The sequence below is a fragment of the Ciconia boyciana genome, chromosome 2 (genome assembly GCF_034638445.1).
Source record: "Ciconia boyciana chromosome 2, ASM3463844v1, whole genome shotgun sequence".
Lineage (NCBI taxonomy): Eukaryota > Metazoa > Chordata > Aves > Ciconiiformes > Ciconiidae > Ciconia > Ciconia boyciana.
This window is the reverse complement of record NC_132935.1, coordinates 20,855,319-20,878,640: the sequence shown is the minus strand read 5'-3', so window position 1 is coordinate 20,878,640 and position 23,322 is coordinate 20,855,319. Positions and strand designations below refer to the sequence as shown.

General features: G+C 36.3%; 1 protein-coding gene across 1 annotated transcript in view; it reads right to left on the bottom strand.

Moving 5' to 3' along the window:
• ANGPT1 (angiopoietin 1) overlaps nt 1-23,322 on the bottom strand; it is a 167,632-nt gene that overhangs the window by 809 nt on the left and 143,501 nt on the right. Inside the window, exon 8 of the mRNA XM_072852035.1 lies at nt 9,888-10,018. Coding sequence (XP_072708136.1) covers nt 9,888-10,018 — 131 coding nt within the window. The remainder of the gene's footprint in view (nt 1-9,887; nt 10,019-23,322) is intronic.

Below are 23,322 nucleotides of genomic sequence, written 5' to 3'. Positions count from 1 at the left end.
CAAACCTCAGAAAAAGACTATAATTCTTAAGTATTTTGCATAATTTCACTTGTTTTGCTATTTTGAGTATAAGCATGATTTAATTTTATTTACTGGTCCTTTTCTGTTGCTTTAACTGTGACTGTTCAATTGTTCAGTTTGCTTTTGCTCTCAGGTTAGATGTTCTTAGCAAACATGGGTTATGAGTATGGTGGTGCTGCCCTGTTATAGCAATTACAATATGATAGTACTAGATAATCAGTATTCAGAATGGTGTACAAGGAGACAGGTAGACTCTTTCTTTAAGACTTATGATAAATTTATAAACAAGACTCAGCAAGTTAATGGAAGGACCAACGCTGTAGGACGCTGACAGTCAGAATACCTATGTGCATGGACGGATGATTTAGATGATTACCTGAGTGTGCATGCATTTAGGTGACAGTATGGTCAACCTCAATCAAGGTATATTCATTGCATGTACAATTTGGGCCAGAACAGTGACATTCAATCCTTAATCTTATTATTTTGAATGGGAAAACCTATATTAAATCTTGAGCCTCCTAATCTTGATCTTGAAATGTACCAAGTGCTTTCGGGTCAGCAGTGTTAGGAGGGTCCTCGCTCAGATCCATCTGACATTTGTTCACTTCCCTGCAAAGCCTCTGAGCAAGTTCACACCTGGCACTTCGAAAACTGACAAGAGTTGATTCAATTTTTTTTTTTTTTAAGGCGTTTGTAAGCACTTTATTTACATGTCCACAGGTAGCAGAAAATTACCAGTTACCTGACCATCATTGACTACAAAAAGACATGAAAAATGTTACTGATTGATATCAAAGTTAGGTTTAGAAGGTTGCTAACTGCCTTTTCTGCCTGCCTACCCTGCCTGCTCTTTCCCAGAAAGATGCGGCTTCCTACTCTTTAACCCTTTGAACTCTGTGTGCAATTGCATATATTTTATTCTACTGGAAAGGCAGGGCAAGAAATGTCTTGCCCAGATGCTTGTTCTTCTAGTTCACTGCTCCAGCAGCTGCATTGTAAGACTGTTCTGAAAAGTGAGGTGACACAGGTTTAGAAAAAAACCCAGAACTTTGCTGAGGGCAAACCAGTAATCTGGTTTACAGAATAGCCCTGTGAACAGTTGTGTTGGCATAACCGAAGGAGTAGTAAACCGAGAAGTTAGGATAAAAGAGAAGTGTAACAGTTCAGGAACTTTTCAACCTGAATTTTCTGCCAAAGAAAATGCATGTAGAGCCATACCTCTACCTCTGTGAGTGCTCTGCTAACATCGCACTGAAAATAAACCAGAAATATTTGTCAAGTACTTGTAAATATTACTAACAATGACAGAGGTTTTGCTACTATTTGTATAACTGAATGCAGAAAATTCAAACTTGCTAAAAGTGTAGGTTTGGTTGCAAACTGTATGCAAAAAAATCTCATCTCACCTTTAGACTTCTGCAGTGAAAATATGTAAGATATATGTCTTTAACCAATGGACAAAATGGAGTCAGTGGTGAAATACAATGTGAATCTTCAGATCTATTTTAAATTGTTGCTTTAAGATGAAATTAATCAGTCAACTCTCTTGTCTACCTCCCCAAGATCTTTTCTTGTTAAGGTGAATTTTAGATTGCCACTGGAGTTAGAATTTTAAGGAAAACTCCAAATAACATGAAACTTGGCAACATCGAGATTACAGAACACAAACTGACAAAGATAAACTAGGTGACATGCTGACTCCATGGAAAGTAGTGGGAGTTTTGCTGTATATCTTGATGGGAATAGAATTTTCTGTCCAACACCTTACAGGGTATCTATGTAATGTAACAGAAAGATGCTTAGTTCAGACTGAGGAAGGCAGAATGAATCCCCAGACTGCAAAGAGATAATATTCCCAATGTCAAAAATATATTAACCTCAATGGCTAGGAGCTCTATTTGTCAGAAAGATTTCTGCTGGTTTTTTTTCATAGTAAGACTTTGCCTTTGCGAATCTTTAACACAGGTCTTATGCATCTTTCCATGTAATATGGTTGGACTGAACATTTACCTTCATGTATGAAGGCAAATAAGATCATAAAGATCAGGTGGTGGCTTTTGCTTTTGGTGGTTAAATGCCACTTTATTTTAAAAAGTTATTTCAGCCTGCACATCACAGCATTGTAATCTTCCCAGGACCCCCTGCAACCCTTTTTCAAGCACCACCGGTAGTGGCAAACTGATCATCTAGCGAGTGGCTGCTGAATTCTGCAGGTGTCACTGTGGACTGAAATGCAGAATTTTAAATTTTCAGTGTGTTTCAGACTCTGAATTCTGGAAATGGAATTCAACTGTGAGAAGCTCCTTTTAGACAATGTGCACTGCCCTAGTGAATCCTCCAATTTCATCATATTCAGTGGTTAACCTTTTAGCTGTATGGTCAGCTGTAATGAATGCATTGTATGAAGGTATTTTAAACTATGCCTTACTACTACTGACATGACATTGACCATGATTAGCCTTCAGATCTAGTATTTACTCTGTCCTTTGTATTCAGATCCATGTAATTTATGTTTCTAGTCTTGTAAAGTAATTTCTTAGATTTTGGATAATACTTAGTGGGTTTTTTTCAGAAGTAACACTTCATAATGAAATCTTGAGGGAAGAATTTATGCCAGATAAATTCTGGCAAACTTCTATTTTGATACAATTGACCTTCCTTTGATTACAATGTTATACCTAAGGGGCCAATAACCAAAGAAAGAGAAAGCTGTACAGCTGATGTTTTTCTGTAACCAGAGTATAATCTTGTAGAAACTTAAGACAAAGTTAAACAGAGAAAATCTAATCCTCATTTTTCAAAGCTGGAACACAGATGCAGCTGGGTTCTGTTTATGGTCTTGGGATGAAGACATGGCAAGCTGTGCTAGTTACCATTTCATCTTAAAGGAACAGCAATAGATGCGTAAATGGCCTTTTTGGGGAGAAGGTTTTCAGCGGTGCCCTACAAAATCTATGTTAAATATGGAATGAGTCAAAGAAACATAAAATTTTATATACCTTTTGTGAGGACCTGTTCAAATCTCTCATCATAGATTTCTTCTAAATAAATACTTCTTTCAAAATATGTGTTCATGAGCATCTTTTTTTTCTACTATACTGTTCTTGTTAGTGAAACTGTATGAATTTTTTTAAAGATGTTTCCTAATACTACATTAAAATGTTGGGTTTTCTTTCTCTCTGTCTTTCTTTTTTTTAAGTGTTTTTTTTTTTTTTTTTCTCTGTATGGTTATTTCTCTCCATCCTCCCCTGCAGTCCTCTAAAAGCTCTTCATTCCCCATAGAGCCTCAGATTATCACAAGACTTCCTACTGCATGTCTCAACACCAAAATCCACATCTTTGAATGGATGCAAATGTTTTTTCAGATGCATTGTATATTGGGAGAAAGAGTAATGAAACAGTGACTTTATTGGTAGCTATGAGGAAGTGGGGGAAGTAAAAGAGAGGTTTCTGAAAGAGATACCTTCAGCACTGCCATTGCAGAAAACACCAAATAAAGAAGCTCCAGAGCTGTGAGACAGTCTGACCCAAGGAAAGACTCCCAGTAGCTAGATGTTGGCTTATTCCCTGGAGTTCACAGGATTTTCCTCCCGTGAAGAATCTTGTTTATTTTTAACTACAAGGTAATGGCTTTCCCAAATAACTATCAAGTCTTCTTTGAATAGCAGTAAGATTTTAACCTCAGAGAAAACTTTTGGCAATTATTTCCATGGGATATTAAAATAATGAAGGGTGAGCATTATAAGAAATAATAATAGAAGAAAGATTTTAAAGTGACTAATGAAGTGGCAAAGAGGAGGCTTTTATGAGAAGGTTAAGAGACTTTTTATTCAGAAACACAGGTATTTTCTTCAAGTTGTTGTGATCACGAAGTCACTAATTGCTTATTTGAACTGAGGGTGGTTCAGTCTTTTGAGGTTAGCCCACCTCTAATAATTTGTATCTTACAAGCAGCACTACCATCTCTGTTTGCAATAAAAATCCTTAGGTCATAAAGTATATTGTTCAAACAAAAAATAATTTAGATAATACATTGATAAGTTGTTTGAAAGTTCAGCTATACAAATAAACATGAATCCCCACTGTAGACAGCTGCTCTTCTGGAGCAGTTAAAGCATGCTCACGCTTTGTGGACTCCTATGCTTTGTTCTTTAATTAGTGTTGCTATTACCTCTGGGAAGTTGTTAAATTTATGTCAGCTCTTTTCATTAAATAAATGTATTTTGAATGTTTCAGTTTACTTCAGCCACCTATCACCAGACAGTTCAGCTCCACAGACCTGCTTGTACTATATCTTTGGCTGAATATGAATGTATATTGAGATAATTTCTACAAGTTCTTACAAAAAACTACCTAATAAAGGAACATTGCTCAAATGAGTAATGATATTACAAGAAAAAACCACGGTCACCTTTTTTAATGGTTTTCTGAAGTCACAAGTATAATTTTTATATGACAGAATCTTCTTTGTCAAAAGCAACATAAAAAAAGGCTTTTGTATGCCAAAGCTAACAGCTTTCCTTTTTTGGCTTGTATAAATCATAATTAAGCATGTACGTATGTAAAATTCTTTGTTAGTAACCTAGTGCTCATCAATTCATGAGTGCACTGTAAATCTAGCGTGCATTGGGAACTTGCTAATGATCACTCATGTTTGATAAGAGGTTCTTAGTTGCCTTTTACATACTAAAATAGGTGTCTAAACCCTGCACATTTGATGGCAGACCCTTTCTTCACACATCTGTCTCTGCTCTCCCTCCTGAGTACACAGAATGCCTCCAAATGCAGTAAGATCAATATAATCCATTCAATAAGATCCAAAGTATGTTTGAATGGTACATTTGTATGGGTTTATGGGATAAAGGGATCCTATGAAAAGCCAATATTTATTTCTAGCCCTCTGGGTTTGTCCATAAAATTTAGTGCATTTGGCAACAAAGCCAATAAGAACAATTTCTAATGCAAAAATATTGAAATAGTCTTCATTGTTCAAAATACATAATTATTTTATGAAAGATTTCAATGTTTCTGACTGTGTTAGGCTCTGTTTGACTTTGCATTGGTAACTTCTCAGCTAGAAGACTGGGTGCAGTTTTGGATGACACCTCAAACTATACGTGGATCCACTGGACAGAGTCCAAAAGAGTGAATGTAAGAAGAAAGATTTAGGGTTGAGGGTTGTTTAGTCCAGAATTCAAAAGACAGATTGCCAACAATCTCAAATTCATGAAAAAGCTGCTGAAAAAAGCAGCTTTTCAAAGGAATGCAAAGGAATGGTCTATTCTTTGCAGTGATGGAGGGTAGGACAAGATGGAACACACTTAAAGTATCATAGAATTAGTTTAGTCAACAAGTAAAGATTTCTTAAATTAAGTATTGCCAAACTCAGTAACAGATTATGAGAATGAATCTCTATCACTACAAATCTTGAAGATGAACAGAAAGACAGAAATAAATAGGTAGAGAAGAGTCTGTCTTAGAAAGGCACTAAATGGCCTCTGGAAGTCATTTCCAGGCCCATATTCTTTTATTCGTTAGAGTATTGGAGTGACCAGACTATCACTTAGCAATTGGTACTTGACATTCTGAAGGTTAAATCAGAATTTAGCTGTTAGGATATAAGATGGAAAGGCATTAGCTTTTCGGATCAACTGGATAACACAGTTCTTTTCATAAAGACCTTTTTATGAGGTAAAAATAACATGAAACTTGCAGACTGGTGACCACATTCTGATCTTCTGAATATATCAACAGAATAATTTTTAAGTTAGTCACTTCTTGGTGTTCTCGTAACACTTTATTACTATTGTCCATACTTAACCCTGATAAACATAGTAATATAATAATAATTTTGTTAAAAGTGCTGAGTAGTCCTATGTCTAATGAAATATTTCTAATATTTCTAGCATAAATCAAATAATATTCCAATCGCTTCTTATCTGCATGGTGGTTATATTTTTCTATCAAAATTTTAGGCAACATAAATGATACTTTATGAATGGTGTTTTATAAGTAACTTCATGAAAGCAACAATATGCATAAAACCTAAAAATTGATGCTTTCTTATGTAAGTAGGTGTATATACAGGGGTTCATGTTGGATACTTTTAAGTGTGCTGGGGTTGCTACTTTCGAAGTTTTTTCTTTCCAACAAAATATAAGAGAAACTGTGGCTTTTTCTAATTGGGTAATGTACGGGCAGATTTCTATATTCAGCCAAGAAATTCCCTCCAAGTCATGACAAGAATCCTCCATTTTCCTTCCTGGGAAAATACTCAGGCAAAATATCATTTATTTGCATTGTTCTTATGCCCATACTAAGGCATGTGCTGCTGACTGCTGTCGGAGACAGGACACTGCGTCTGGATGGACCACTGCTTCCAGTAAAATAAAAAAAGTTATTTCAAAAATTTTATGCTGTTTCTATATTAGCAAGATATCTAGAAAGTCTCCCTGTCACTTTGTCAAACTATGTCAGGGATCAGAAGTTTAGCAACATTCTCACTTATCACCTGAGGCAAGGTAAATGCCTCTGTGGACATCTCAGACTGCAGCCAATACAAGACAAAGGGAATCACCTTAAGACTCTCGCTATGTGACAAGTTACCATAAGTCACTTTCCATTGACTGAAAACAATTGCACAGACTATTCCTGGAGCTCAGCTGACAGGTTGTATCCTGGTGGGATGCTCTAACTTGGCCTTGTGCCCATGAATCTGAACAAGAGACATTAAGTGCTCTTCTATTGGAAATCTGTCTGAAGCGCCTTGGACATCTACTCAGTGCTTCATTATGGTGGCAGTTTGTTATAGTTTAAGTGCTGTTTCTTGCAAAAAGTTGTATATGTACCTCACTGGGGTACTTTTCAGAATAATGCTTGAAATGTTATGGGGTTATAACCCTTTGTTCAGTTTACTGGCCTGAGATATAGTCCCAGTTCTTAAGAGGTATTTTCATGATATAAAATTTTTTTACTATTTTGACAAATGTTAAGTTTAAATGAAGAAATTATTTGAATAAATATGCTTTGTCTCCCTTTAAATTAAATGAAGCATGCTTAGTTTAAATTTTCCAAGGCACAAAAAAGCAGCTAAAACATTTAACTACCATGTAAAGGTCACAGGGGCTAAGAATCTGGCTCATGTATGTACTTTTGAAGCAATTCCCTAAAATCAACATTAAGATAGAGTCAAGTAGCATAGCATGGCTCTTGAAAGGACAAGAAACACACACACACACAAAAACCCCTCTGTTGATGCTACTGTATTATTCTCCCAGTATTTAATTTCTTATTCTTGAGAAGAGGGAGGAGAGAGAATAATAGTTTTTATATAGACCAAATAAAACTGACAACTAGTAAGATCACAGAGAGAAATGTGTGTTTTCCTTTCCTTACATTTGTATTTTCAGCCTTGACTATACCATATCACAGTCTTGAGCTTCAGCTTATCTCAGCCTTTATTCCTGACATAAATATATTCAGTTCACCTCATAGAGATAACAGGCTCACCCAAACTGTCAAGATAGCTAGAAACCTGCCTGTAGATTTCATATCATTCATCATTAAAGAGCTCTCTGTGATGTTGCCAAAACTAACAGAGTCTGATATCTTTTGGGAAAAAAAAGAGGTTTTCCAAAACCTGTTATCATTGCTACTTTTCTTAATTAGTCTTTGTCTGTGGTACAAAACTGAAATCCACTCACTAAACAAATGTTTTGGTATTTAATTCAATTTCTGATATTTCTCAAGGAATGAGAAAGTCATTTCAAGGAGCAAAGCATAGCAGAGTGTTTGAGGAGAACTCTAGCATGATTAAAGTCTTTCTCTTCTTGAAGAACTACAGATTACTCAGTGCTGCACAGCCTATCTCCAAAAGACTAGTACTCAGAGTCTAGTCCAAAAGACTAGACTCATCTATCTCCAAAGGCTAGCTGCATCTCCTTTTACGCTGCAGTGATTCGTTCTATTTGTGATTTCCTCAGCCTTTGGTAATTCTCCCCCTTCCTCCTTATTCCTTTCATTTGCTACCAGTATATTCCAATATGTGGTTTTCCTGTTGATTTACAGGACTGCTGCAGCAAAATACATGTGAACCTTGTGGAATGGTTATTCAACAGCAGGCTGACCTTAGCAGGGCATTGAGCTGCCATAGAAGTCAGGGCAGAAAAATAAACAATACCTCTGCTCCTAGAATTACCTGTCTGGGAGCAGAGGTATTTCCAGGCAGCTCGGATACATGAATGAGTTTGCACTTCAGCACAGACATAACTCACACTTAGGAGCTTCTCACTAGACTCTGGCCTGCCCTGGAAGTAAGACACTTTAGTTTAGCATGGTCTCTAAATGGAAAGGTCAACAGTTTTAATTAAAATAAACTATTGACTTCTTATCCATTATCTGTCTCCAAACTACCTGGTTAGCTTCTTTTTTTATAGAAATGGAAAGGTAGTGTCTGATCACCTGTCTACTGGAAGAAGTTTCCCATGCTGACTTTTAATAAGATATCACTAGAGGCAGTTAGGAAAGTTTGAAAAATCAGCTCCTTAAAGACTTTCCCAACTGGGTCATTTCCAATCGGCAAAAGAGAATGAGGAGCTAGGTTATGCATTTGATATAAATTCCCAGTGATGGGAACCCATCTTCTGTTAGCAGATGAAAACTTTAGAGGCTCATATATGCCTGAATATGGCCTGAGCTGGATTCAGTCAGAGTGCCAGTAACCACAAATAATATCAGTTTAACAGTCTGATCCAAAATACTGAATAATTTATATGCTATAGGATTCTTTCCAGGAAAGTTAGAAATCACTGAGGGGGAGCCTCCGAAGAAGATCAGATGTGAAGATAAGGGCCTTTCTTGGTCATACAGTCAATGAACCAAAGAACCCCAATTTGAGCTTTCTGCTTTAATGTGGTGTCCTAGAGATAAAAATGAGTTTGCCCATACAGGGACTAGGAATAAGTATCATTTGCCTAGGAATAACTATCAAAAGTTCTCACTCTTGTGCAGAGCTTTTGGTGTCTGTATGGGGACATAATCTCAGATATTCCTCCTCTGCATTGCAGGGAAAAAGTATCAGTCGTATATACTATACTTGCTGGCAGTCAGATTGACCTGGTGCTTTAAACTCAGCCAGTATAACTTCTCTGTGCTCTTCCCCACCTTGACTCTTCTTTCTTTCTGCAGCTCGACTCAGCTTACTAAGAATACTGTTTTAAATCTTCCAGAATGGCTAAGTGCACAATTTGAACAGCGGGTTGCAGGTCTAGCCTTTCACAGCTGAGTGAATTAGCCATTACATTAACTATGTCTATATGTATATGTGTATATGTGTATTATGCTCATATAAAACAGAAAGTTGAATCATTATAATTATTTCAATAACAGAATCACATCCCTAAGTGAAATAGATAATATATTGCAAGTCCAGATTCTGGTTGGTTTTAAACTTTACCTTCTATTATCTATTTCCCTGCATTTTCTCTTTTCTTTTTCTGGCTGATTCTCCCACGTGTCACAAAGTTATTTTCCCCTTCTTAATCTCTTAGCTTCTCTCTTATTTTCCCTTTCTTGCCTCAACAATAACAATAACTTATACTTTCCCCCTTGACGTTGTTGCAATAGCTTCAGTGCAGAAGTATACTGACTGCATCTCTGAATAATCCCTTCCATGCTGATAGGAATTTTGAGGTATTTGCACATACCACAACATATACACAGAAAAGAGTAGGAGTCATAATAATAAAAGGAATTTGCACACAGTACTTATACATCCATGAATGCAACTTCATCCATGGTTGCTTTAGGAAAATAGAGTAGATACGCATCAACGTACCACATATTTTCAGAGTTGTTGTACTCACCTCCAGTCAACATGAGAGCACATTTACACATGCAGTTGTCATTGTCAGCATCTTTTGTACTGAATTCAGCACCATGTAAGATCAGGCTACTCTGTTTTCCAGCTGTTCCACTGTGACCTTTTAAATAAAGCCTGAAACAGCAAGAAAAAACAATCAGTGTCACCAAAAAGAAAAATAAAAGATCCAGATCTTTTTCCACATCAGGTTTGCCTTGTATGAAGTGCACTCATAAAATTCAGAAATGACTTGTGTTTTGGCTTAATCTCTGTTGTTTCAGGTGCAAAATGGTGACATTCAGGGTTTTTCAAGCTATCTGTAGTAGCACATTGTCCCTGCCTCAGAAAAGAACTGAGCACAAGGAATCTGCACCAGAAAATGCAACAAAGTGGAGCGAGTCAGAGACAGAAAAGAGAATGAGGAGAGGTGCCCAGAGATCTGCAATACATTGAGAGAATAATTGAGTATTTTAGTAGCTGATCTTTTTACTGTGGCACAGAAACAGCACTCCCATTTAACAGCAGCCACGTTATTAATCCCTGGGCTTGAAAGAGGATTTCAGCAGTTTCAGAAATTTTAATTCCACTAGTTACAGCACAAGCTAGCAACCCAGTTCTGCCAAAGCTGTCTCTGAGTGATGAATGGAGAATCACTTAGAGTTCAAGCCATGAAAGTCTTAATGATTTGCAATGCTAAATATCCCTTTTCTTAAGGATCCTTGTCAACTAGTTGAAAACACAACCATGAGCTTGGAGCCTGAGCCCAGCTCCAGCAAGTAACAGAGTGTTTGTGGTGCTCCATCCTGTAATACTCAAAGCTAAGCATGCCAGCTGTAGGGATGCTGAACAGATACCTCTGTCCCAGCAAGGAAACACTGGGGACCTGGACATGTCTGACCTGAGTTCACAATTGCAGGGACATGCACAAGAAAGTGCTGAAGAGAGAAGAGAAGAGAAGAGAAGAGAAGAGAAGAGAAGAGAAGAGAAGAGAAGAGAAGAGAAGAGAAGAGAAGAGAGAAGAGAGAAGAGAGAAGAGAGAAGAGAGAAGAGAGAAGAGAAGAGAAGAGAAGAGAAGAGAAGAGAAGAGAAGAGAAGAGAAGAGAAGAGAAGAGAAGAGAAGAGAAGAGAAGATTGCTCACAATGGTTTCCCTTGCCTCTGCTTAAGCATCTCTGTGAGACAGACATCACTGGGAGATGGATGCTCACAGCAAAAAATACTTCCTGTACATAGCTGCTTAGATCAGACATCTGACCAGTACAGTCATTTTTTTCATAAAACATTGCTGGAAGAGGAAGGTATCCTTTGCCATAATAGTTTCATATGCAGGAAGGAGGAGACAGGATCTTAGTGTCTACTGGAGAAGTATGAAGCCATAATCCTTACATCCCAGGAGCAAGCCCTAGCCACTGGAGCAAGAGAGAGGGGAAGAAGCATCCTTCACCTGTCTCAGGGAAGCTTCACAAGCAGGGATATGTGAGCCACAGGGCTAACCAAGAATATGATTTGATATGTAGTGGGATAGACTTCTCTGCTGAAGGGAAGGTGAGAAACATCAGTTCTGTTTCTTCTAGGGTTATTGAAGAGGGGCAAGTATATCTTTTAAATATCGAATGTAAAATGCATAAGAAGCCACTGGAGCAGAAGCAGGACTTAAGTCTGTAAAGGAGGAGAGACGTCTCTTTCTCTCTGGGATTTACAGCTGGGAGTGCTATCCTAGAAAATGCCTTTCCAAATTCTCCCACAAACACAGTGAACAAGGAGAGCAGATATGAGTCACTGATTGTTGTTGCTGCCTCTTAGATTGTTGTTGTATCTTTATTCAATGACTTTGGATGAATAAAAAAGTAAATGCCTTTACCAGAGTGTCATTCCTCCATTTGTTTAGATGGAAGATAGATACTTCACTGCAAAGTGGTCACAGTGTTAACAGCAGGAGTAGAGAGCATCCCTAACCCATTCTAGCCTACACAGTAGTAGTTAAGCCATTGGCATTTTTCTGAGGTGAGGAGGAGAGTCTGTCCCCCAGACTGAGATTTAAATAAAACCCAGTTCTCCCACAGAACTTTGTCTTTGTAGCTCTGCTTATGAGAGGGAGAAGGGGCACATGGGCACCATATGGCAGCTTTCCTTAATCAAGTGCATGGCTGCTGATTTATTTTTTTTTAATGCATCTGTGGGTGGATATTAGATCCAAACAAAGCCAATCTGATTAAACTTGTCATGGAAACTCATTACAGAAAAGCCTCTTCTGGATATCACAGTGAGGTTACTAAGCCCTCTCAAGATGTGAAGGCACAGAACCAGCACTTGGGGCTCTAGAGAGTCTGAAATTCATGCTTTCAGACTGACTTAAATGTCACCTAATTTTCAGTGAAATTCTTCCATTCTTCATCTTTAAAAATGGAGACAATAGATGCTAAGCATGAACATGTTAAAATTTATTAAGAAAAGAGAACTGTCAGGGCTATCCTTCCAAAACATTTACACTGCCTACCTTCATCTGATCTTAATGTTGCATGTCACCTGATCTGAGCCTGATAATTAAATACCTTTGGACTTAATCCTTAGAGTAAATTTTATATATAGATAAGTATACACACACACACATAAAAATTCTTGGATTAAATATAAATACCATGGATAGTCAAATATCTTTGGATAGCACAAACATGGATAAGGCAAAGTGTGAGCCTCAATAAAAGATCATGAAGATTCTTAGAAATTTAACAAGGAACAGCCTAGGAACAGGAATCGAGGAAGATCATTGCATTATGCTATTGTCCAATCACAGTGGCAATTAGCCCATAATTACCATGTTACTCTATCGAAGGATGCTTGTTTTAGACAAGATTACTCTAAGATCTGTCTTTGCTCATGTTCATTTCTTTTTTCCATACAAATGAAAGGCTGGAATTGATCCCATCTTCATTCATTGGACTTTTGCCTTGTTTTGCAAGCTGTACCTAATTTTTTGCAGAACAAAATAAACTTCCCTGAGGTTGTGTTGATAGAAAAATTACTTTGTCACATGATATCTACAATCTGATTTTAAATGGCCATATATCCACACTGTATCAGCAACACCAAAGCTCACAGAAGTCTCATAAAGTCAGTATAAAAAGCAAATGCTGTTTACTTAAATCAGAAAGACAATGCTAGCCAGATTTTTTTATTAACAATCAACACTATAAAACCCACTTAGTCCAATAAAAAAATTCATATAATGGAAGAAAACAATAAAGAAATGAATAATACTTGATGTGCAATGTTTTCCCCAAAGGGGTAGGGCATTAGGATTATTTACAAGCTCGTACTCTTGCCCTGATATTTTATAAACATTCCACTCAGCACAGATTTAGATCTTGCTAGTTATGTTTGACTTTCCCTCAACACCATTTGTCTAGTAGGCCTCCAGTGACTTTAAAAGGCTAAAGCTTAGCTTAGCTCCAAACTCTAGTAGGCTTACCATATTGCAGCAGTGTACAGAGGAACCATAAGGTGGAACAGTAATTCTCTTGCTTTGGGCCTTTGTCCCTGCATTGGCATTGCCCAACAGTTAGGAAAAAAATGGTACTGCAAAGTTGGCACTACTTTAGGCCAAAATCAGGTGTCAATCAAAAAACAAAATTGGTCCTGAAGCAGTCAGTTCTTCTCTTTCTGAGCTTCAGTTCAAGCCATATGGGTCCAGACTAGCCTGGGCTGAGATAGCAAGTCTGCATAGCACTAGGGCAACTGATGAGCCTGCTAGCTCCCAGGCAGCAGTAGATATCTTACCACTTAGACTTAGTTAATTTTTTAGTATTCTAAGATTCAGATTGATAAGATTGAACCTTTAAAATAAACTCTGAATAACTACTAGAACATAATTTCCCTCCCTTAGAAAAGATGGCTAGTCAGGGTAGAGTTGTTCTTGGTTGTTCTTGAAGGAGACAAAGGAAAGGAAGTTGAAAATAAAAACCAACTTATTCCAGTCAAAAGTCAAGGAGCAGTTTCAGGACTACATCTTCAGTCTTACCACTTGTTCACAGCAGGAAAATTCTGAAGATCAAGGAAAGCAGTGGAAACACTGCTCAGATTTACAAATTAGGTGGGAAAAGCAAATTCATGCTCAAATAAGCAAGAAGGAGAAGTCTACTTTGTATACAGTGGAATTAAAATAGCAACAAATAAGCATTAGCACGTAAATCATGAGTAAGTAGGAGTAAGAGAAATACTGCACGTGCATATTAAGTTTTGAGGACTTCTGATGACATTTTTATGAAATTCTAAAATCACTATGAGGAACATAGCAGCTGATAGCATTCATTTAGAGATTAGCAGCTTTCCTAGTTGATGTATGTAAGAAGAAACAGCACATTTTAAAAAACATTGCAACTGTTACCTCTTATCTAGCATGAGTGTTAGAAATTCCCTCTGCATTTTTTCTGTGTGTTATTATAGCAATGGCAGCTTGGGATCTATACACATAGATGGTGAAGAAGGCGGCTCTTAAGCATGTTTTGCTTTTCACCATTCCTACTGTGTAACACAACTTGACTATCTGCAGCCCCTTGAAACTAAAGCAAGGTATATTGTGTGGAAAGAATAGTTCTAAAATATTACATAAACAACTGCAGGGCAGCCTGAAAAGCCATTTCAAATTTACACAGAAATTTTTCCTTTTGAAGTGATTAGATCATCTGGAATTCTTCTTTCAAATGTATACAGCTTAGCTGTGTTCACACTGTGTTTGATGAGTTTAACAGATGAACATGGGACAATTCCAAATAAAGTACAAAAACATTTGTATATTTCTGCAACATGCAGTTATGAAGATTGCAACATACACAATGAGATATAAAAAAAATTAAGAAATAAATGCAATCATAAGCCCATGTGAAAAAGTTGTGTGCTAAATATTACTAGAAGTGTAGGAAGTGGTTTCTGCTTCAGTGCTTGCATATAGAGCACCTGACCTTAGAATTTCTATTTATTTATTTATTTTTACTAGAATTAGTGAGATGTCTGTAGGACTCCCAGAATTTAATGTTAGCTACTTCTTTCTCTAAATTTTTTCTGTTAGAGTCATTAGAGATCACTCAGTCCTTCATTTAAAGCAGTCCCTCAATGAAATAGCTAAGAAGTCATATCCAGCTTTGTCGGTGAGTAATGCATACTTCATCTGTAAATAAACAAAAAATATACTAGCTTATTGCAAACATTAACAACCGGCATTAAGAGATGTAGAGTACCATCTCAACTACCTCAGTGTGCATGGTCTTAAGTATTTTAATGAGTTATGATAAGATCAAATTTCATCATTGCTACAGTACTAAAAATTTTAGCACAAATCTCCATGACTGGAATTCATAAACATGAGTAACAGCTTAAAATTCTTAACCATTAAATAGAGAGAAACAGGAGTCTTGCAGTAGGATTTAAAAGATTCAGAGTGATGAATGAAGAGGGGCACATCAAAGCTTGCCTTTGGCAAATACTGTAGAGGAATGCCTCCAAATTCCCACCTCCCTTTTGTCTCTCTCTGCAGGCTAAAATGTCTCTCTCTGCTGCCTCCTCATTCCACATGGCTGGCAGGAAGGAATACCAAATTCTGATCCCTCCTCAAGGAAGGGATCGTTAAGTTTGATGGAAAGGGTCATTGAATAAAATGGATGCATGGGGATCAGAATCCTATACCCAGAATTTCCTGTTCTGACCCTTCTCCTCACTGGGTTTCCATTTTCTCCTAACTTCAATAGGAGCGGACGGCACCTATATCTCAGCCCTTCTTCTAACCTGCTGGTCACCACTTATATCTGATACCTGGGAACACGTCTACACAGATAAGTGCGGACAAATATAAGTTCACACCGATTGTCCTCCATGTTAGGCATGTGAAAGGCATCTTTGTTTTTAAAACCCATCTGTCTGCCATTATTTTGTCCTCTAGTTTTGAAATGTGTGACGTTGAGGAAGGATTTAACTTGCATCTTCCATCTGGTTCACACTTGCGTCTAAATTTTAGATAGCTTCAGTTTGTGAAATGAAACCCACTCCTAAAGATGCCGAATTTGGTAAAGTTTTATGAATTGCTGTGTTAGTCAACTCAGTTCCATTTATACTGATATTTCGGTGATTAAGTCCCTTTGTGAACTAAAGCCCACTGGCCTGCAACCATTTAGGAGGACCCAGTAAGAGATTATCCTCAGGTTACTCTTTTAATTCTAGACATTAATTGTAATAATACTAAGTGAAAAACAACCCCCACCAAAAAGCCTAAAACACCCTCAAAACCAGATAGCGGCTCTATTTTAAGTTCAGGTTTTTTTCTCAAAAACGATTTGATTAATTATTTGGGGATCACAAATCATTTGTTTGTCAATGAATAAAACAGAATGTCTACTGAAGTAATATTAAATGTTGTTGGCTCCTTGTAAAGTTTCTCAATATGCCTTTTCCTGAACATATTACAAAATTGCATGAAATCTCCCAATAGTAACAGTTGTCCCTGAATAGCAAAAGCACCACTGTATAAAGACTTCTTCTAAATATTTAATGATAGATAATGTGTTGTGAACAGGAGAAAAAATCTAAATAATCACTCCAGAGCAAAACTGCTGTCGCTGAGGTCGAAGCTAAAATGTCTGCCAAAATCCTGTTAAACATGGAACTAAATGTAATGTAACTATCTGGGAAGCCTAACCATGGTATACAACTTTTCCATCATTTAATACTCCCAGTAAAGGATAAAGAGAAACATCCCTCGTGTGTGCTAATTCATAAATTCAGTGGAAAGACCATCTCCTTGTTAGAGATAGAGCATGAGCCATCTGTGGTGACTGGGGAGATTGCTGTGAGTTCAAACTGTTCTGGGTTGCAGAGTAGAAGGCATCATAGTCAGTGCTTTTGTCCTTCAGATTACAGCTAGATTGCCTGGGCACTCATTTGCATCCTTTTTCTATGTTAGGAAATGAAGCTTCTTCTTAAACATAACATACTTTTTCAGGGAAAAATGTTTAATTTGGGTTTTAATAGGGCAAACATACTCTCCTTATGAAAACAAACATAATTAAACCAAACCCCAATATGTCATCATAAATCAAGATTGGTTAACTAACAAGAACTTAATACCAGATGAGGTAAGTGATCATTAGAAGTAATTTAAAAGCCACTCTCAAAGAAAGGAAAATACTTTGGAGAAATTGAGGAAACTGGATAGGGTGGAAGATGACAAAAACTTCTTTAGTCACCACTACTCTCACAAAATTTTGAGCTGTGGCTAACCCATTTATCTGAGTTGCAAGAACAATTCGGCACCTTTTATCACTGCCCATCCTTGAAGGACTGACATAAAAGTGCCAAAGAGAAGCGGAAAGGGAATGTCACAGCTGGTGTCTGACTGGAGGGAATCAGCAATATTAACTGTAAAAACCTAACAATACTAAATTTTTCCCACTCCTAACTTTAGGCCAAACTTGAGAAACAGTGTATGTGGTAAAGTCATGGACTCTTTATTTAACTTTATTGTATTCCTAATAGAGTTTGTAACTCTGCAAACAGTAGGCATGATGGTTCTGCAAACTGTCGAAAACCTGAATAATGCAGTAAGTAGCTCTGACAACTTGAATGATTTTTAATTTGGCTCTTAATATTCTTGCTGCCAGCACATGAATATAATTTCCTCCCACAATTCCTTAAGAAAAGTGTAAGACAAGATGACCTCTGTGTTTCTCCTCTGCTGCTCTGTAGCACTGCTGTAATTATTTTTTGACATTACTGCAACTCCTTGCCCATTCTTCTGTTGAGACAAGTGAAATGTGCCAGGCAACAAAATATTAATTCAATATATCTAGAGTAAGAACACATATCTTCCAATTTTAAAGATAAAATGGTAATATAAAATACAACAATAAATGGAAATTATCAGTTTTCCTTTAGAATTGTTTCAGTACAGCCTGTCTATGGGACAACAAACACTACATGGTAGAGAGATCCTTCCCTGGGACTGAACACTGTTAACAGAAAAGCTTGCTTTCTCCCTGAAGAACTCGTGCTAATTTTAGCTTGTGTTTGAGTCATGCACACCTGACAGGTCAAAGGAGAAAAATATGTTTATTCTGGACAGTGAACAAGCAAACATAACCTAGCCATGAATAAGAAACACAGCTACACATTACAGGAAACTATACAATAGTCTAGTGAGCCTTGCTGTTGTACTGAATGTGAATTTACACAAATAATACAACAGATTTGCTTTTTCTATATTCTATTTCTTTAATAATTGACTAAAGAGCTGTACTCATTGGGAACAGGTATACTGAGCAGGGATAATTAAAAGACATCCAGATTTACTGTCAGATAAATTTTTCCTACCACGGCCTGTCATACCACTGTATGCAGACAAATGGTGCTTTGTCATGGCTTACAAAAAATGTTTAAAAATATGTTTATTCTGGACAGTGAACAAGCAAACATATGCTTCTGCTACTTAAAATACATGGTACAGAAGCCACAGAAACAGTCACTGCGGCAGTATGAGTTGCTAGGTTTGCAGCTGGTATCAGTAACATAGTGGTGATGGAGAGGAAACATACGGCAACACTGGTTTTTACTGCTAACAGGGACAGAAACATGTTTAAAGGCTAGTATCACAACGATGTGTTGAACAGAAATAATTCCCTCTACTCTAATCTCTCACCAAACACAGCACAGAAGAGATACATTAATCTGATACTACCATTTTCTGTTAAAACTGTTTTTCAACACAATACTTACTAAAACAAAATCACTCACCATTTTTTTACTCATGGAAATCTGAAATGAAACTTCTCAGTTATTAGATTTATTACCTTTTTAAATAATGAAAAATTAAAATCTTGCTACAGAAAAAAAAAATCTTACTCTCCCACCATCTATATAAATGCTGTTTCCTGTTGCTACAGAAATTAACACTTTTGTCCTGATTCATGGCTGTATAATACATAACATGTTAATTTAGAAAGTATAGGGACTGTATTAATTTCAAACTTGAAATAACTAGAGATGATCAATGTTTTAGACAGACATATAAACACTGAACATACACTAAGATGATAATGCAAATTGTTTTGATACCATTCAAGATGTATGGACTTCTTAAAAAATAAAATACAAAATTAGAACTTATCTGAACGTTTGCCCAGGACAGAGGCAAAGCCAAGAAATTTGGTTAACTTAAAATGTAACTTAAAATGTAAAAATATTTTTCTCCCTACTCAACTTCATTTCCTGGGTTTGGCTGAAACCAACAGCAGAAATGCCAAAATTGATTCTCAAGGGATTTTTCAGCACAGAAATACAGGGACCCTCCAGAGAAACTAATATTTTAGAAGTTTCTAAGGTTTATATGAGCAATCAGACCTTCTTCTGCTTATCTTTACTGAATTGCTGAACCTTGTGATGTTTGTGTGTTTTTATTTAAAGATCTGTTTTACAGCCATTGAAGCTAGTGGAAAAGTTAAGTGAACATTGGTTTGAAATTTTATTTATCTGTAAATTGATTAATCCTGTTTGAAAATACAGTAAAAGAGATCCACAGAACTCCAGTAAAATTTAAAATTAATAATTCTTCCAAAATATGCTTGAAGTTCCAAAAGTCTCATAAATATAGTTTGTTGAAATCCATGCAGATATATTGTAATAGTGGATTTCATAAATCTATGCTTTAGTTGTACTGAGGGTGACATTAATTACCCACTGTCATCTACATAGGTTGTACATTATCCTAATTAACTGTTTTAGACAAAGTAGAAATGGAAAACTTCATACATCAGCATGCTGTTAGTGTTAACTTTTACTCTGATGACTACTGTAGAGATACTGGCTTCTTGTTACCCCGTATTGTCATTGAGAAATATCATTTACAGGTCACCGTAAAAAATTTATCACACATTTTACTTAACTGAAAGTAATTAATCATAGCTAACTGTAAAAGTTACAAATATCATAGATAGACCTATGTGAAAAATTTATATAAATCTTACTGAGATATGTTGGTGTTTGGAAATTAATGTTTAAACAGTATATAATCCATGTGGTTTGGGGGGGTGTTAGGGTTTTGATTTGGGGTTTTTCATGAGGTTTTTGGTTTTTGTTTTTCTTTTTGTAAAGAGTGTGCTGGAATGATGGCTGAAATTGGCTATAGTTGTGCTATAAGAAGGTTAAGTACCACAAGTCCATCTCTACTGTTGAATTATGTTAATTAAAACTCTGCTATGTTGTATGTTATTGTTTGCAATTAGAAGAAGAAATCTGTGAAGATGCCATTTAAATGTGTCATTTATTTTCCATTTACAGAGATGTAAAAAAAAATATAGCTAATTGCATTTTCTTTTTTCCCCAGTATTTGCCTGAAGCTATGATATCAGTAAAACCTATTTAAGGACACTTGTTATTAATTAATAAATATTCTTTTACAAAATAGAGTTTAAGTCTTAAAATCCTAACATTTTCAGAAAAAAATGCATTATCTGTACACTCAGCAATTACATATTCTATTTTCAGATGCACTCGAATAACAAACTACTATGCTTATTACAAGAAAATTCAGAGGTTTATTCATATGTAAGCTTTTTCTCATTAGAAAGTCACTGTCATTAAGCTGGATGAGTTTTGTGCATGCTTAATTCTTGAGGTTCCATACATTATATATATATTTTATTTTACTTTATTTAATTTTTTAAATTGACGAACAATATAAATAACTTTCTAAGTGGAGATAGCTTTTTATTTTACTTGGATACTGGACCCTCAGTGTTTTCTTAATTGTGGAGGTTCAATCAAATGTTTGTATAGCTTAGCAGAAAACTGCAGCCTACCTGAAACAAGTCACTATCTCAAGGATTCAGACCCCCTTTCAGAGCAGAAATTGATGTGATATTTTAATTTATATTGGCCCCTTCGTTAATATTAGACTGTTTCTCTAAAGTTCCATGGTCATGATAACATCTCAGGTCACAAATCAGGCAGTGAGATAACTAACCCTTAAGCAGGCCTGCCCTGCAGCAAAAACAGATCAATAGTAGTATATAGTACCATAAACTATTCAGTTTGCTATGAGAGCAAGTGGTAAGAATCAGATAAGAGAGGAGCAGAAAAATAAGAGGAAAGCCAAGGACCAGCACTGAGAAGATGTTTTTAGATTCCAAATATTTTGCATAAAACAAAATGTGACAATGTCCTTGAAATAACCTGTTCCAAAAATGTCACTGAGGCTGAGGTACCTCCTATAAGGAGACAGCTCTTGTGATTCACTTTATGGAAACATTTACACTTCTACACAGTGAAAGTAAAATGCTGTCATTCTGTTCAAGAATCATGCCTCCTTCACACAGGCCTATATTGCTTGAAGTTGTATGTAATGGCTAAGGCTGTTGGCTAAAAAAGCAATGAGAGGCACACTAGCTCACAGAATTCCTGACTTGAAATATGAGTACTGAACTTTATTTGTTTTTCTCAAATTGAATGTTGAATGAGGTGTAACCTGTAATCACCATTAAGAAATTATTTCAATACTGAATTGGACATAACATCTAGATTGAATAACCTTTTTCCCCATGTTTCTACTGGCACAATAGTAAGGTATCTTTAAAATATCTATGAGGTTTTTTTCTCCTTGTGAAGAGCTTGAATGTAAGGAAATGAATCATTATTGATAGAAGTGGAAATAGTCTGCAATTAATTTTTCATCAATTTTTTGATTGTTTATACTTTATTCTGTGTTAGCAGTGCAATCTTCTTTTACAGTTGTACTCCTTTGGGCATTTGCAGATTCTGTTTTTGAATTTTTTCCAGTGTTAATGACCTAATGACCCTCTCAAATCATACTACAGCATTGCTATAATGTGGCTGGAATGGAATGAGTTTGCAGCTGCCAACAGACTATGATTTAAAGAAATAACTTAATGAATAACACATTAAAATAAATATTTTGGGTTCTGCATGAGATTTTCAAGATTTATGATGGGATTCGTGTCAAGAGATGTGTGCTTCCCGCTGGGTGAATCCCAGAGGAAAATGCAGGGATGTTTTGGGGGGATATTATTTTCAAAGCAAAATGTTAATCAGGATTTCCATTCACTTACCTATATTTGAACCTGTTCAGTCTTGATGAATAAGCCAGTTCACAATTTACGAATTTCTACTAATTAGATTAATGGGCTTAATCTTGTGGCTGTGTACTCAGACTCATGACATCAGTAAACAGTAAGGGATGTTGAAAAATCACTTTGTGGAGATGACAGGAAATGCAATCATTTCCAAATACGGAAACAATATAAGGCAGTATTAATAATAACATAATCATCATGATCTCTTTCTGACTATAATATATATATATTTTTATTTTTTTTTTACATTTTGATGTCATCTTAAAGAGTGTGCAATTGTAATGAAACAAGAGTGACTTGACCTTCAGTGAGAGCTCTGGTGGCCCTGCCTCAGCAAAGTACTTAGTATGTGCTTAAAATAAAAAAAAATGCCTAAGTGCATTGCTGAATGAGGGCCTAAGTACACTTAAAAAAAAAAAAATAAAATGAGAAAATGGGAAAGAGAAGAAGAAAAAGGTGGGGAAGAGAAAGGAAAGGCTTCTCTTATGCATATAGTATCGTTCACACCAGCAATATGACACTTAGTTTTTTGATTAAAGGTTTATATATTAAAAATAGGATGTAGAATGAAAATACTTATCGACTCAAGCATGTCCCACCTCCAGCCTGAATAATATGCAACAGGTCTGGCTTGATCCCTTTACTCATTAATGCCTGTATTGTACAACATGCTACACTCATCCTCTGGCCTTTATCTCCATTATCATACAAAGGTTAGGCTTTCATTATAAGGACAAGTACCTAGGAAAAGGTAACAAATTTTAAAAGTGAGTGAGGCACAGAGACTTTCTGTGAAATGTTTATAGATATTTGAAAAATAAATATTGGCTTCACTGTTTGCTTGGTTTTCTTAATGCAAAATTAAGTTTAAAAAATGCCAAAATGAGTTATGTGGCACTAAGACCTCTGTAGAAAAATATAAACAGACTGTTAAAACATATTTCAGCTCCCTTGGCGTCATTTGTGGCCGATAAACAGTCATATATGAGTGAAAGGTTCACTGACTGTCACCCATTTATGATCCAAGTTCTTGCTGGTGCCACACTGACCAGGCTAACAGGGATCAGCATGTTTTACATGCTTTTTTCCCCCTAAAAACCCAGGTCATGACCTTATAAGAGCTGTGATTCACAATAATGACTTCTTTGGTTCAAATGGCGTGGAGATTGGTACAAAGACATTTTACTTCAGTGCAACTGAATTATAATGCTAAATAAAAGAAAACAGAACACAAACGGTGCATGTGTACTTGGGTCAAGTGTGGTGAGCTGTTCCAGCACTGATTTAAAATTGAAAACACATCAGCCTCTAGT